The sequence below is a fragment of the Canis lupus genome, chromosome 32 (genome assembly GCF_003254725.2).
Source record: "Canis lupus dingo isolate Sandy chromosome 32, ASM325472v2, whole genome shotgun sequence".
Classification (NCBI taxonomy): domain Eukaryota; kingdom Metazoa; phylum Chordata; class Mammalia; order Carnivora; family Canidae; genus Canis; species Canis lupus.
In genome coordinates this window covers 12128450-12145467 of record NC_064274.1, presented here as the reverse complement: position 1 = coordinate 12145467, position 17018 = coordinate 12128450, and the positions used below count along the sequence as shown (strand labels likewise).

The 17018-nt window shown below is 37.7% G+C and overlaps 1 protein-coding gene across 6 annotated transcripts in view; it reads left to right on the top strand.

Annotated features, from left to right (window-relative positions):
* FAM13A (family with sequence similarity 13 member A) overlaps nucleotides 1-17018 on the top strand; it is a 344934-nt gene that overhangs the window by 207902 nt on the left and 120014 nt on the right. For all 6 annotated transcript variants that reach the window (XM_025424952.3, XM_035709590.2, XM_025424933.3 and 3 more), the window contains one exon: nucleotides 909-1072. In XM_025424952.3, the coding sequence (XP_025280737.1) occupies nucleotides 909-1072 (164 nt within the window). The remainder of the gene's footprint in view (nucleotides 1-908; nucleotides 1073-17018) is intronic.

Here is a 17018-nt window from a genome sequence, read left to right as displayed (position 1 = left end):
TTTAGGAGAAGCTCATTGGCTGTATTCACATTCTTTCTGATCTAATATAAAAGCATGATGGGGATGCCTGGGTGGCTCAGCAGTTGAGCATCTGCCTTTGGCTCAGGGTGTGATCCCGGGGCCTGGGATCGAGTCCCACATTGGGCTCCTTGCAGGGAGCCTGCTTTTCTCCCTCTGCCTGTGTCTCCACCTCTCTTACTCTGTGTCTCTCATGAATAAATAAATAAATTATTAAAAAAATAAAAATAATTAAAAAAATAAAAGCATGATGGTATTTCTGGGGTTGGAGGGAACACATAACTTCAGATAAAAGAAGTCATTATACTTCATTTGGCACTGTGGGCTCATGTGTCCAGAAATATAAGAGAACTAAAAAGGTGGGTCTTTTCCTAGTTTTTTCCTTAGTTAAAAATATATTAGACTATACGTTGCCCTAAAAAAAAAGATTACAACAGAAACTGTTAGCAAACTGCTGTGTATTTTGCTTTTTGGTAGTAAATATAGAAATATTTTTGACATTGGCATCCTTCATTTCAATGGTTCTCAGCCCCTTTTTTTCACCCTGCCTTTTTCTACTTCTTTCGTTCACTCCAGGTTGCCAGTCAGATATACTTTTATAATCTCTTTTTACACGGAATGATTATTTCTAAGGGGAGCAGGGAGAAGGTTAGCCTGGCGAAGACTTATATCAGAATCCAGGAAAGAAATGTGGGCTGTTCCCCTTGAAAGTATGGGTGTCTCCTCTTTCCCGTGCCCCTTGCTATATGACAGTTCTTTTAAGGATTTTTGATTCAATACCTAGGTTGATTTTTTTTTTGGAATGTTGTTAATAGATTACAATAAATCATCTTTAATAACTTATTTTGAAAGATTTTAAAAATCTCTCTCTCTTGAATTTGATTTTCTAGATCCCCAAATCCAGGAGTGAAGGGTCTATTCAGGCCCACAGAGTTCCACAATCAGAGCTATGTGATGGCCTTCCTCAGGTCAGCCTGCAGCTAAGTCGTAGAAAACCCTATTGGGATGACATGAGTTCAGCAGAGGATGCTAATGTTGCAAAGTTGGTATCCAGGTTAGCATGTTTCTTTTGTTTACATGTTACATGTTGTGTTGTCTTCTCTGATGTTTAGGCCCACATGTTTGCATATATTTACCACTAGGGTCAGCAGGATGCAGATGAGTAAAGCTATTTAAAATCCATTCTAAGTTTTGAAAGTATTTTTGACTAATAGTTCTTATCACAAAAGTGTTCATGGTTTGTTATATTTTATTTATATTTTTTGTTTATATTTTTTAAAAATTTTTAGTCAATAGAACTATGCTAGGCTCAGAGTTAAAAGTTAGTTACTTTTTGACTGCCTTTTCATAGTATGTTCAGCAGCCAATGTGATTTGCAATTAAAATGGACATCAGAGTTGTTACTAGGACCAACTGTCACTAACAAATTTTGGATGTAGCCTGTTAGCTCTTATGTTGCAAATTACACCTGAAAGCAGACCCCTTTGGTTTACTTAAAGAAGGCATGCAGTTTTCTTAAAATAGGTAAGATGAGGTCTGAATCTTATTAAATCTTAGTATATAAAATTTTTCCTTTTAATAATTTTTAATCTTTTGCTGTAACTTAAAACCTATTTCTTTTTTTTTTTTTAAAGATTTTATTTATTTATTCATGAGGGACACAGAGAGAAGGAGAGGCAGAGAGACACAGGCAGAGGGAGAAGCAGGCTCCACGCAGGGAGCCCGATGTGGGACTCGATCCCGGGTCTCCAGGATCAGGCCCTGGGCTGAAGGCGGCGCTAAACCGCTGAGCCACCCAGGCTGCCCTTAAAACCTATTTCTTAAAAAAAGAAATCCATTGCAAGAGAGAGAGCTCTAGAAAATTGAAAGATATTTAAGACATTAAACAGATAAATAATATAGCTAAGGATGATACCACTTCGGATTGCATTATGAAAGTGGGAATTTCTGTAAAAGATGAAGAGAATTTGGGATCCCTGGGTGGCGCAGCGGTGTTTGGCGCCTGCCTTTGGCCCAGGGCGCGATCCTGGAGACCCGGGATCGAATCCCACGTCGGGCTCCCGGTGCATGGAGCCTGCTTCTCCCTCTGCCTGTGTCTCTGCCTCTCTCTCTCTCTGTGTGACTATCATAAATAAATAAAAAATAAAATAAAATAAAATAAAAATAAAATTAAAAAAAGATGAAGAGAATTTAAATAGGAAGAAAAAGAAGGCCCCATCAGAAAGCATAATGGAGATATCATAAAACAGATGTCATATGAGGAATTGCTTGGACATAAAGCTAGGAAAATGGAGTATGGTCAGGTCATTGAGGACCTTGAATGCCGACATGAAGTACTTTTGCTTTGAGTCTTTCCTTCACTGAACAATTGTTCAACACCTAACCTTGGATTCTTGGAATTGCTTTAGAACAGAGGATGCAGCATTGAACAAAGCCAACCAGGGCCCTGTGTTCATGGACCTTACATTTTAGTGAGGGGGGCAATAGGAAAATACTTGGGGGGTGCGGGGCAGAAAGCCTGTGAAGCTCATTTCAGCTCTAATAAGTGAGGATATTAAGAAACTAAATCAGATTAATGTCACGGACTCATGCAGAGAAAATTTTAGCTTGAGTAGGCAGGGAAAGCCTAAGCTGAGATTTGAAGGAGGAGAAGAGAGTGTGTGAAGGTCAAGGAAAGTGCATTTCTATGCAGAAGAACCAAGTGAGGGAGCTGGGCTTCATCCTACAGGTAATAGGAAGCCAGTGAAAGTTTCAGTTAGGTGGCATAGGTGATGGGAACCATGGTAAGTTGGTGTATTAGGAAAGTAATCTTTCATCAGCCTGCAGGATCAGTGGGACAGAGAGAGTTTGGAGGAAGTTATAGTATTGGTTCCTTCAACAGACATTAATCTTTATGAATATCTAGTTATGTGGCATTTACCTGCAATTCTGAAAATGAGAGATATAAATCCTGCACTTGGGGAGACAGAGGAAAAGTGAATAAAAATTGAATATGACTATTAAGCACACATATACTAGGTGCCCATCATGTACCAAAGACTGTGAAATTGGCTGGTAATAAAGTCGTAAGTAAGACGTAGGTGCCCTTAAAAAGCTTCCAATACAGGACACAGCGTGCTGTGTGAGGCCAGAGGAAGACCACAGACTACTTCGGGAGAGGAGAGTCAGAGAAGGTTTCAGAAAGAGGGTGACTTGTGAACTAGGGTAAGTAGAAATTTACAGGTCAGGGGAATCAAGATAAGGGTGCTTCTGGGGCAGCCCGGGTGGCTCAGTGGTTTAGTGCTGCCTTCAGCCCAGGGCATGATCCTGGAGACCCAGGATCAAGTCCCACGTCAGGCTCCCTGCATGGAGCCTGCTTCTCCCTCTGCCTGTGTTGCTGCCTCTCTTTCTCTCTGTGTCTCTCATGAATAAATAAATCTTTTTTTTAAAAGATTTTTATTTATCCATTCATAGAGATATTTTAATGACTGAAATATAGGCGAGTATGTGTACCTAACAGGCAGAGTCCATGGAGAGAAAAAGAAGCTGATTCCTAAGCTGGGAGGTAATGGAACAAAGCATCTGGAGGAAATTCAGAAACCAGGGAGTAACACCCTGAGGAAGGCAGGCTGTGCGCCTGGTGGGCAGCTTTGTTGCTGGGGGTCCCCAGAGCGGTGTATAGCCCCCACTGCCAAGGGGCAAAGGTGTCCTCGGTGGAGGAACTGGCCTTGAGCAATGAGGAAAGTTCTGAAAAGAATAAGGGACACAGATGGAAACATTGAGCCTTTTTAAAAGTTTTCTTCTCTGGTTTAAATATCAGGGTCAGGTAGCTGGGTGATGAGAGCTAGTGCAGATGTTATCTTCCCAAATTACTTGGCAGAGAATTATGCCAAGATTGCCTTAAGAGGAATAATGAAAAGACAAATACACATTTTTGTTGTTTATATCATTATTTTTATTCATCCAGTCAGAAAATGAAAGGGAAAAAAAGTTCTTGCTCCTAAAGGTAACAAGAGCTTCCTGTTTGGAGAATGAATTTGTATTTCTGAGATACAAATCAAGAAGTGAGATTGTGGAGAGAAAGCACAGCTCATGTTGCTCTGGTGACTATTTGTTCCGCTGGTCAGCATATCTCTAGTTAAAACAAATGTGCTTTAATATTTATGAATTTTTTAATATACTTTCTAAGTTCACAAAGTACAGGCTTAAAGACTGACTCCTCTGCTTGGCGGCCTTAAAGATTTAGACAGAAGCCTTGCTATTCACCATCGTATAGCAGTAACTCGTCCAAGTTCTCCTCTCTATCCGTAATCTGTATCATCCCTGAAAAGATTTTACTTTTTACATACCTCTTAAGAGATTGTGAGACAAATTGTCACAAGTGAAGATAATTAAATTTAACTAAAAATAAACTTAAAAGCCTTTCTATGTCTTTGAAGTCACAGAATGAATATTATGCCAATTTTCATTTCAAAACCGAACTTATGAGGTGGTTTTCATTTGCATTTACTTTCCAGAACAAATTACTGGTTAGTTCATCAATTTTAAATAAAGTAAAAGTGTGTGTGTTTCCACTCTTTTCTTTGACAGTTTATTAGTTACACCAGTCTTAAAACAGAAGGTTGGCCATGTCTAATAAATATATTGTTGTGCACGTGTTATCTAATTCAATATTTACTTTGGTTTACCATCTTTTTTCCAAGGAATTGTCAAGATTCATTTAGCTAGGCTTTTCCTAGTATTGATCTTTCATTTTTTAGTTGTTCTTTGAAAAAGAAAAAGAGAAAAAGAAAAAGAAGGGAATCCCTGCGTCGCTCAGAGGTTTAGCACCAGCCTTCGGCCCTGGGCGTGGTCCTGGAGGCCTGGGATAGAGTCCCACATGGGGCTCCCTGCGTGGAGCCTGCTTCTCCCTCTGCCTGTGTCTCTGCCTCTCTCTCTCTCTCTGTCTCTCATGAATAAATAAATAAAATCTTAAGAAAAACCAATTCAGCAAAATCTATTCTTGTTTGACCTATGATCTGGTGAGTTTTGGTTTACTTTACAAAGCAAAAAATCATTCTGTTGGCACTTTAAAATCAGGGCACCACATTTACACTTGACAGTTTGGTTTTCAGCAGAGTTACCGTATCAGTTAACAACCATGAAAGAACTTTTGGTACTAAGATTTCCAGAATGTGAAATGTCCTGTGATTTTTAAACAACAGATTAAAGGCTGATTCTTGGGCTTTTGAGAAGCAATTTTTGGCTAACAGTATGCTTTGATAGCTTTGAATGTTTAGAGTTGAGGGCTTGTTCAGTATTTTTCCCCAGGTTGTCTCACTTTGTCTTTTTCTTCTTTGTTTCAATTCTCCTGTGTAGTCTCATTTCTTCTTAAGATGTAGTTGAAAAAAAAAAAAAAGATGTAGTTGAAATATGGCTTGTTACCAGCACGTGTTCATTTTCTAGTCTTCATATAGTGGCAGCATAAATAAAAGCAAAGAGAGTAACACACTTAAAATATGATGCTTTGAGAGTCCAGAGAGGAACTGGATATCACTTACTGCTTATTGGCTGGCTTCTATCTTGGAACATTATTTTTTAAAATGAATCAATTTTTGTATACTCCTATAATTGTCAAAAATTGGCACTGAGGATATAGTCATTTTTATTTTTTTTTATTTATTTTTTTTCAAATGTTTTTTTTTTAATCTTTATTTATTTATGATAGTCACACAGAGAGAGAGGGAGAGAGAGAGGCAGAGACACAGGCAGAGGGAGAAGCAGGCTCCATGCACCAGGAGCCCGACGTGGGATTTGATCCTGGGTCTCTAGGATCACGCCCTGGGCCAAAGGCAGGCGCTAAACCGCTGCGCCACCCAGGGATCCCTATAGTCATTTTTATAATCCTCATAGAATCTCTCACAATTAGAGTGAGTTAATGAGAAAAGCTTAAGGATAAGGATCTCTTAATTTTGTTAGAGCTTAGTGGACTAATCTGTTTTATTCTGAATTCCAAGCCAAAGACAGAACTATTTAATTCAGTGAAAGCATTAGCTAATCAATCCATATCATCTGAAACTCACAGTACTGTTAAGAATTCTTTTTTGTAGGGGCACCTGGGTGACTCAGTTGATAGAGCATCTGACTCTTGATTTGGGCTCAGGTCATGATCTCAGAGTTGAGACCCAGCCCCGTGTGAGGTGCTATGCTGGGTGTAGAGCCTGCTTGGGATTCTCTCTCTCCCTTTGCCCTTCCCCCTGCCCTCTCCTTCTCTAAAAAAGAAAAAAAAGGGGGGGGGGAGGGTTGTAACTAAGATATGTGCATTACTAAAATTCACAGTCGATTAAAAAGCATAATTTCTATTCTGACATGCCAGCTTCAAAGGAGTCAATGCCTGCCCTTCTCCACAGTGTAAGCACAGTGTACAAGTTTGGTGGGTCAGAGGTATTCACAGAAATCAGAAGGTTATTGGACTAGTGCATCTCTCAAACAAGGCTGGAACATTCCAGTTCCTTTCACTACTCCTGATATTCTTGTTCCTTTTAAAGATACTGAGGAAGAAAATAACATGAAAAACTGTAAACATTAACCAGTATGTTAAGAGATGGGCTGTTTAAAAAGTTTCCTTTAAGGGAAAGTTACATATCCATGCTCAAAAAGAAAAAGTTCTACTACAGGTAAAGTTTGAGATGTTAAAATGATTTGAGGCCTTAAGGATAGCTATCTTACTGTTTGTTTCAACATGTAAAATAGATAAGTGATCCTTTCATGTTTCTAGCCCTATATCACTTTCAGAATTTTTTTAATTTTAGAATTTAAATAGAGAACAGAATTAATTTTTTAGGTTTTTAGTTAAATAGTATTTATTGTAATGTTTTCTTTGAAAGGTAATGTATTTCTTTTGCTTTTAAGAAAATCACACATTTAAAGGAAAATCTCTAGTTTTGTTTTATAAAGTCAGAGTAAAGATGCAAGAAGCCATGTATTATATGATTCCTTTTATATGAAAAGTCCAGAAAAAGCAAGTTTAAAGAAACAGCAAGTTGAGTTGTGATCATCTGGGGCTAGGGGACCAGGGAGGGACGGAGATTAATGTAAATGCCCTGAGGGACCTTATTTGGTGGAACGAAAATGGTCTGAAGCTGATTTATGGTAATAGCTAGACCACTTGGTAAAGTTACTAAAAACCGCTGAACAGTAGACTTGAAAATATGGATCTTATGATATGTAAAGCATACCTCAATAGCATTGTTTTAAAAATACAAGTACCAAAAAAGCTAACAATTGCTAGAGGTTCACCTCTAGAAACAGTTATACTCTAACAAGAAAGTCACTTGATTGCAAATTGCTAAAATGCAACTATTGTTATACTGTAAATGCTATCTGCAGAGAAGGTTATATATGTTACATCTTAAGATAATTTGTTCCTTTATACTTTTCATTGACTGTAACAGAGTATGGTAGAAGGAATAAAGGTCAGGTCCTCTTGAAAGTAGATTCATAAGGAAGGAGAAGAAGATGGAGGAAAAGCTCTTTGGATGAGTGGAATCTGGAAGAATTCTAGTTGTGGTCTGCTATAATCAAAGGTTATTGAATTGATCAGTATTTTATGGAGACATAAAAACAGAAAGAAAAAAGCTCCGCCATGTTGAGAGTTTCACCAAAAAAAAGTCATAAGTCCATTTTCAGAAGCAGAAGTTACCCAGTATGCATCTCTGTCAACAGAAGTTCATGGTCTCCTTCCCCATAGTGAGTGCCCTATAGAAACACCAACAAGAAAGGTTTGTACCTGGCTTATGCATGAAGAGATAAAGCAATTAAGAGTGATTAAAATGCTTTTATTTTCTGCAATTAGAATGAATAGTTACCACTTTGCCAATCATTTACCTAAATTAATATGATGAAGAATATAGAGCTAAAGAAAATGCCTTTGATGCAGTTATTTTTAACTTGATAGAGAAGTAAGGTAGACTACAATAAGTCATTTTTCAATGTGTATTAAAGACCAATCTTTTCTTGAGAGAGGATTTCTGCCTGAGAGAGTTGTTCTGTTCTAAAAGTGCTTTCTTGTCCATTTATTCCATTTTTCAATACTTTTGAATTATGTAGGGAATAGATTGTTCTTAGAAAAGTTTGAAACATCAGTGATAAGGCTTAAGCTCCCACTGAATCACTTGCTCCATTATTCTGACTCCTTCCTCTCTCCGCCTGGTAACTTCTATTATCGGTTTGATTGTATATTCTTCCAGACTTCTTGCAATGTATTTACCCAGGAATATATTCTGCATACTTTCCACTTTTTCATTTTTTTTTTTAAGATTTTTTTATTCACTCATGAGAGAGGCAGAGACACAGGCAGAGGAAGAAGCAGGCTCCGTGCAGGGAGCCTGCCATGGGACTCGATCCCGGGTCTCCAGGATCACACCCTGAGCCAAAGGCGGTGCTAAACCACTGAGCCACCCGGGCTGCCCTCCACTTTTTAAAAAAACAATCTTCATCATACTAAATGTATTGTGGTGCTTCACATATCCCTGAAAATTCCCCATCTCATGCATGCTTCCCCATGTGATGTTCTTTTTCCTTTTCTTTTCTTTTTTAAAATTTTATTTATTCACAAGAGATACAGAGAGAGAGGCAGAGACATAGGCAGAGGGAGAAGCAGGCTCCTCACCAGAAGCCTGATGCAAGACTCAATCCCAAGAACCGCCCCCTCTTCCCCCATCACACCCTGAGCCAAAGGCAGATATTCAACCACTGAGCCATCTAGGAGCTCATGTCCTTTACCTTTCCTTCCCACCTCCAAATTCAGGGACCTTCAGGTCTCCTTCCTTGGACATCTGCTCCCTCTCTGTCTCCTGTCCTTTCCACAGTGAATCTAGTCCAGCATGAGTTTTCAAATCAAGTATCGCAGACCTGAACTCAGTTCTAGGATTCTGGTGCCTGTCCACTCTCTCTACCTCAGCCTTTACCATAAACTCACCATACCAAACACAACTCAACTCCTGTTTCCCTCCCCACTTTGCTGTAGGTTTCATTCTCTCAAATACTAGACTCAGAACTTTTCAAAACTTTTTCTATAATCAGTCACCAAATCTCATCAGTATTTTCATTTTCAGTATCTCCAACATCCCTTTCTCCATTTTCCCCCATGTGCTCTATTCTGAGTTAGGCCTCCATCACCTTGTGGTTACATAGTTACTGCATTTTCTGCATTCCACTAACCTGTTAGATCCATTTTCTTGACACAGATTGGTCCTATGCCTCTGTCTTCAACTTCTAACTCTATGCAAAGTCTTCTACAACTGTCTCTCCCATTCAGAATTCTCTACTGAGCCATACTCATATATGACTCTAGCTAGTGGATTGCTCAGCCTAGTCCCTCTTGTACCTCAGACTCCCTTGCCCCCCGCCCCATCATCCACCCATAACCAGCCGATTCCCAAATGCTCTTTGACAATCTCACTGTCTTTATTTTGCTTTGTTACTACCCCACTCCTTAGCACCTCTGCAGACCCCAAATTTTTTAACAGGTCATACTCCTGCTCAGGACTACTAGTGACTTACATGTGCCTACCCTACAAGAGATTCTTTGCTCTATCCTGTACTTATCTTTCCAGTTTCTTCTCCCTCAGTTCTATGCTTGCCTTTTTCTCATACCTACAGCCACCACATAACCCATACTTTCCAGGACTATCTATACAGTTCCACACACTGGCACACTTTAGATACATTGCAGGTTTGGTTTATAGATGACAATAATAAGGCACATATCTCAATAAAGTGAGTCAAATGAATTTTTTTGATTTCTCAGTGCATATAAAATTTGTATTTATAAAAAAAATTTGTATTTATACTATTCCATAATTAAGTGTGTAATAGCATTGTTTTTAAAACAATGTGCATATATCTTAATCTAAAAATTTAGCACTTTATTGCTAAAAAATGCTAACCATAATCTGAGCTTTCAGTGACTCATAATCACTGATCACCAAACAAGTATAATAATAATGATGAAAAGGTTTGAATTATTGTGAAATTACCAAAACGTGACCCAGAGATATGAAGTGAGCAAATGCTGTTGGAAAAATGACACCAAAAGACTTACTCAACGCAAGGTTGCCACAAATCTTCAATTTATCAAAAATGATGTATCTGCACAGTGCTATAAAGTGAAGCTCAGAAAAACAAGGTATGCCTGTATTCTCTTAAGATTAGACCATGTGTCCGTATTTTATCTTGATATTTGCTTTAAAAATTATAGAGCAAAATTACAAAATAGGAGGCTTCCTTCTCATTTTCCCCCGACAGCAACAGTGAATTGATGGCCATCCGTGGATGAAAGTGCCTTTGTAGGAGCTTATCTAGGTTAAAGGTTGCAAAAACCCAGTACAGCCCAAGACTGAAGAAGGCCATTTTGAAAAGGCGTGTCTGCGCCCAGATGACAGGTTCCCAAATTGTGGTTTCATAGCTACAGACCCAGAAAACAGCCCAGTCTACCTGCAGACTCAGCTACCGCTCCATTCAGCCCTGCTGTTGTTGCTAGTACCGTCTTCCAAGGTAACAAGGTGGAGCCACACCTACCCATACCTTGGATAATATAGGACCACCGGCCTCAGTTTCAGCTGTGGACCCTCAAGGGGTCTGTGACCTAGCTCTGGCCCTTTTCCGCCTTAGTCCTTAAATAAGCCTTCCCTCCCAGAAACCCAGTGAGAGAGATACCCATCCATGTCCCCCGAGGCAGACCGTCCAACTTCAGTGTTTCTGAGGATCCTAAAACCGTTGTGTGACTCCAGCCCCTCTCAGCTGTGGTCTGCAGGTAGTCCTGCACTCCCAGAAATGTGATGGGAGACACAATGCCCAGAGGCAGGCCTGTTGCGTTGTAGTCTGACCATATATCCTGAAGTGGCCTTGTGATCTAGCTCCAACCCCACTGGGCATGGTCCAAGGGAGTTCCTACCCACTGAATGAACTGGTAGGGGGCACACCCATCCATACCCCTGGAGGCAATACTACAGACTTCAGCCCTGGCCGCGGACCTTGAAGCAGCCCAGTGATTCAGTCCCAGCCCTTTGCAGGTAGTCGGGCTAGTTTTGCCCACCCAGGGAACCTCCCAGGGAGCTGGCAGGAATTCTCCTAGGAACCTGGCAGGACCCACATGCATCTGCACCCCTAGTAACAGGCCCTCTATTTGCAGCTAACCCGTATCCCAGTGCCAGCCCCCTTGACCAAAGTCCTGAAGGCAGTTCCATCACCCCAGGGATCAGGCCTGCTAACTGCAAACTCCCACTGTGGACCCAGCAGCAGCCACATGACCTGCCTCTAGCCCTAATAAACTGAAATTCCGGAGGCAGTTGCATCAGCCCAGGAACCCAACAGAAGAAGTTCTTTATGTGCCAAAACCAGTCTGTAAAGACCAGGAGAGGTGTTTGCTCCTTCAGATGCAAGATACCAACACAAGGCTTTACAGATAACAAAAAATTAAGCAAACATGACACCACAAAATGAAACTAATAAAGCTCCAATAGCCAAATCTAAATAGAGATCTACAAATGGCCTGAATTTTTTTCCCAAAAAAGCTCAATGAGATACAAGATAACACAGACAACTAAATGAAATCAGGAAATCAATACCTAAAAAAAAAAAATCAGCAAGTTTTATAAAGAAGTAAAAACCATAAAAGAGATCCAAACAGAAATCCTAAAGTCGAAGGATATAATGACAAAACTGAAAATTCGATAGAGAACTTCATCAGCAGACTTGATCATGAGGAAAGAATCAGCAAATAAAGATAAGTTATTTGGAATAATTAGAGGAACGAAAACAAAAAAAAGGAAAAAGAATGATAAAAGCATGTGGGTCTATAGGATACCATCAAGTGAATGAAAATACTTCAACTTGGGAGGTCCAGAAGGAGAGACAGAAAGGGGAAGAAAGCTTATTTAAAGAAATAACAGCTGAAAACTACATGAACCATAGAAAGGATATGGACATCTGTATGCATGAGGCTCAAAGGACCCCATTCAAAAATACTCTGAGACAGTTTATACAAATCATCAAAAGTTAAAGACAGAGTGGGGCACCTTCCTAATAATTTGTTAATGGATTTACAATATTTTAAAAAGTAAAATGTGGCATGCCTGGATGTGGCTCAGTTGGTTAAACAACTGCCTTCTCCTAAGATCATGATCTCAGGGTCCTGGGACTGAGCCCCATGTCAGGCTCCCTGCTCAGCAAGGGAGCCTCCTTCTCCCTCTGTCTTTCTCCTCCCCACTACTCATGTTCCCTCGCACTCTCTGTCTCTCAAATAAATAAAATCTTTAAAAGAAAAAGAGAAGTGTGACATCAATTGCATAAAATGTTTGGGAGAAGGAGAAGTAAAATTGCAAAGTTTTTATATGCAATCAAAGTTATCAGCTTAAAATAACTGCTGTAACTATTTAGATGTTCTAGATAAATCTCATGGTAACTACAAAGAAAAAACTTCTAGTAGCTACACAAAAAATAGGGAAAGGAATCAAAATGCACCATGAAAAAAATAAAATCACAAAGGAAGACAGCAAGACAAGAGGAAATAAAACAACCGTAAGGCAGAAAACAATAAAATGGCAACAGTACATCATAGCCTATCAATAATTACTTTAAATGTAAGTGGATTAAATTCTTCAATTAATAGACACATATCTGAATGGATAAAATTACAATTATATGTTACCTGTAAGAGGCTCACTTTAAGCACACATAGGCTAAAAGTGAGAGGATGGGAAAAGATATTCCATGCAAATGGTGAATAAAAGAGAATGAAGATGGTTAAACTTACATCATACAAAATAGATATTCAATCAAAATCTGTCACAAGACAAAAAGAAGGTCACTATATAATGGTAAAGAGGTTAATTCAGTAACAGGTTATAGTAATTATAAATATATATGCACCAATATCAGAGCATCTACATTTTTAAGCAAATATTTAAAACTAAAGGGAGAAATAGATGGCAAAAAAATAATAGGAGATTTCAGTACCCCACTTTCAACAATGAATAAATCATCCAGACAAAAATTCAAAGGAAGACCAAACTTGAATGACACTATAGATCAAATGGACCTAATAGAACTATCCAGAACATTCCATTCAGTAGCCACAGAAAACACATTCTCAATGCACATGGAACATCCTCCAGAATAGAACATGTTAGCCCATGAAACAAGTCTTATCAAATTTAAGAGTATTGAAGTCTTACATGTCTTTCCTCTTTACAGTGGTATGAAACTATGAATTGATAATAGGAAAACTGAGAAATTCACAAATATATAGAAATTAACATAATCCTTAAAACCAATGGACCAAAGAAGAAATCGAGAAGGATATCAAAGTATCTTGAAACAAATCAAAATGGAAACACAATATGCCAAAACTCATGAGATATGGCCAAAGCATTTCTTAAAGGGAAGTTTATAGTAATAAATTCCTACATTAAAAAGAAAAAAAGAAAAACCTCATATAACTAACCTTACACCTCAAGGAACTAGAAAAAGAAAAAAAACTAAATTCAAAAATAGCAGAAAGAATAATGATTAGAGCAAAGATAAATGCAAGAGTCTAGAAAAAAATAGAAAAGATCAGGAAAACTAAGAGTTGGTTTTTTGAAAAGATAAACAAAAATGGCAAACCTTTATATATACTAACACAGAACAGAGAGGACTCAGATAAAACTATAAAAGAGGAGACATACAACTGATTCCATAAAAATACAAGGGCTCATGAGAGACTATAGTGAACAGTTATCCACCAGCAAATTGGATATCCTATCCAGCAAATTGGATAGAAGAAATGGATAAATTCCTAAAAGTTTACAGTCTCCCAAGACTGAATCTGGAAGAAATAGAAAATATGAACAGACCAATAATAAGTAAAGACATTAAAGCAGTAATTAAAAGCTTCCCAAAAAAGTCCAAGGACTAGATTATGTCATGGATAAATTCTACCAAACATTTCAAGAAGACAAGAAGAACTAGCACCAGTCCTTCACAGATTCTTCCAAAAAATTGAAGAGAAAGAAATCTATCCTAATTTTATGAGGCCAGAATTACCCTAAGATCAAAGCTAGATAAGGACTCTACAGGAAAAAGAAATTGCAGGCTAATATCTGTGATGAATATACATATAAAAAGCCTCAACAAATTGCTAGCAAATCAAATTCACAACGATATTAAAAGGATAATACACTATAATCCAGTGGAATTTATCCCTGGGATGCAAAGATGGTTCAGCATATGCAAATCAATATGATGCACCACATTAGCAAAAGGAAGGATAAAAATCATATGATGATCTCAGTAGATGCAGGAAAAGGATTTAACAACACTTAATATTCTTTTATGAATAAAAGCTGTTAACAAAGTAAGGAGAAAGAATGCACCTCAACATAATAAAGACTACATATAACAAGCCATAGCTAGCATCATAATCACTGATGAAAAGCCTAAAAGCTTTTCCTCTAAATCAGAAATGAAAACAAAGGTGCCCATTTTGCCACTTCTGTTAAACACAGTACTAGAAGTTCTAGCCAGAGCCAATTAGGCAAGAAAAAAAATATATAAAGGTATCTAAATTAGAAAGGAAAAGGTTAAATGGTCTCTCATATATAAATGATGTTCTCATATATAGAAAACTCTAAACTCTACCAAAATCTGTTAAAACTAATCAAATTCAGTAAAGTTGCAAGATACAAAATCAATATGCAAAATTCAGTTGTGTTTCTATATGCTAACAATGAACTATCTGAGAAAGAAATTACAGAAACAACCCCATTTTCAATAGCATCAAAAAGAATAAAATATTTAGTAAATAACTTCACCAAGGAAGTGAAAAATCTGTATACTGAAAAACTGTAACACTAATAAAAGAATTGATACACACAAATGGAAAGATAGATATCCGATGTTCATGGATTGCAAGAATTAATGTTGTTAAAATGTCTATACTACCCAAAGAGATCTATAGAATCAATACAACCCCTATCAAAATTCCAGTGGCATTTTTCATAGAAAAATCCTAAAATTGATGTGGAAACACAAAAGACCCCAAATAGCCAAAACAATCTTAGGAAGAATGAAGCTTAAGGCATCACATTTCCTGATTTCAAACCATATTATAAAGCTGTGAGTAATCAAACAGTATGGTATTGGCATAAAAACAAACATACTAATAGAATAGAGAACTCAGAGATAAGCTCACACAAATATAGTTTGACAAGAATACCAAGGCTACACAGTGGTGAAAGGATAGTCGCTTCAATAAATTGTTAGGAAAACTGAATATCCACATGCAAAAGAATGAACTTGGCTCCTATCTTACACCATATTCAAAAATTAGCTCAAAATGGATTAAAGATCTAAACAAAAGACCTGAAACTATAAAACTCGTAGAAAAAAAATATTGGAAAAAATCTCCTTGACATTGCTCTTGGCAGTGATTTTTTTTTTTTTAATAAGACACTAAAAGCACAGGAAACAACAACAAAAATCAGTAAGTGGGCCTCTATCAAACTGCTTCTGCATAGCAAAGGTAACCATCAACAAAATGAAAAGGCAGTCTTTTCTGGAATGGAAGAAAATATTTGCAGTCTGTTACCTGATAATGGGTTAATATTCAGATGCGTAAGGAACTCCTACAGCTCCAAAGCAAACAAATAAAAAGCTCAATTAAGAATTGAGCAAAGACAGAGCTAGAACAAACAGTCCTAAATTTGTATGGAACTACAAAAGATCCCAGATAGTCAAAGCAACATTGAAAAAAGAAAAGCAGAGCTGGAGGCATCACAATTCAGACTTCAAGTTATATTACAAAGCTGTAGTAATCAAAACAGTATAGTACTGGCACAAAAACAGACACATAGATCAATGAAATGGAATAGAAAACTAAAAAAGGAACCCACAACAATTTGGCAAACTAATCTTAGAGCAGGAAAAAATACCCAATAGAAAAAAATCTCTTCAACAGATAGTATTGGACAACAACATGCAGAAGAATGAAATTGGACCACTTTCTTACACAATATGCAAAAATAAATTCAAAAAAGCTGAAAGACCTAAATTTGGACAGGAAACCATCAAAATCCTGGAGAACACTGACAGCAACCTCTTTAATTCAGCCATAATAACTTCTTACTAGACATGTCTCCAGAAGCAAGGGAAACAAAAAGCAAAAATAAATATCAGGACTTCAAGATGAAAACCTTCTACATAGTGAAGGAAATAATTAACAAAACTAAAAGGTATGCTTTGGAATGGGAGGAAATATTTGCAAATGACATAGCTGATAAAGGGTTAGTATCCAAAATATATAAAGAACTTATGAACCTCAACACCTGAAAATCAAATAATCCAGTTGAGAAATAGGCAGAAGATATGAATAGACATTTTTCCAAAGAAGACATACAGATGGACTACAGAAATGATGCCCAACATCACTCATCATCCAGAGAATACAAATCAAAACTACAGTGAAATATCACCTCACACCAGTCAGAATGGCTAAAATTAACAACACAGCAAACAACAGGTGTTGGCAAGGTTGGGGAGAAAGGGGAGCTCTCTTACACAGTTGGTGGGAATGCAAGCTGGTGTAGCTACTCTGGAAAACAGTATGGAGGTTCCTCCAAAAGTTAAAAATAGAACTACCCAATTCACTCTGATGTTTATAGCATCAGCAATAACCAGATTATGGAAAAATCCAAGTGTCCCATGGACTGATGAATGGGGTATTACTTAGCCATAAAATGAATGAAATCTTGTCATTTGTGATGATGTGGATGGAGCTAGAAAGCATTATGCTAAGTGAAATAAATCAGAGAAAGACAAATACCATATGATTTCACTTATATGTAGAATTTAAGAAACAGATGAAACATAGTTGGGGAAAATGAGAGGCAAACCAAAAAATAGAACTACAGAGAACAAACTGGTTACTGGAGAGGGGAGGGGGGTAGGAGAGATGGGTTCAATGGGTGATGGAAATTAAAAAAAATAAAAAAATTGGGCAA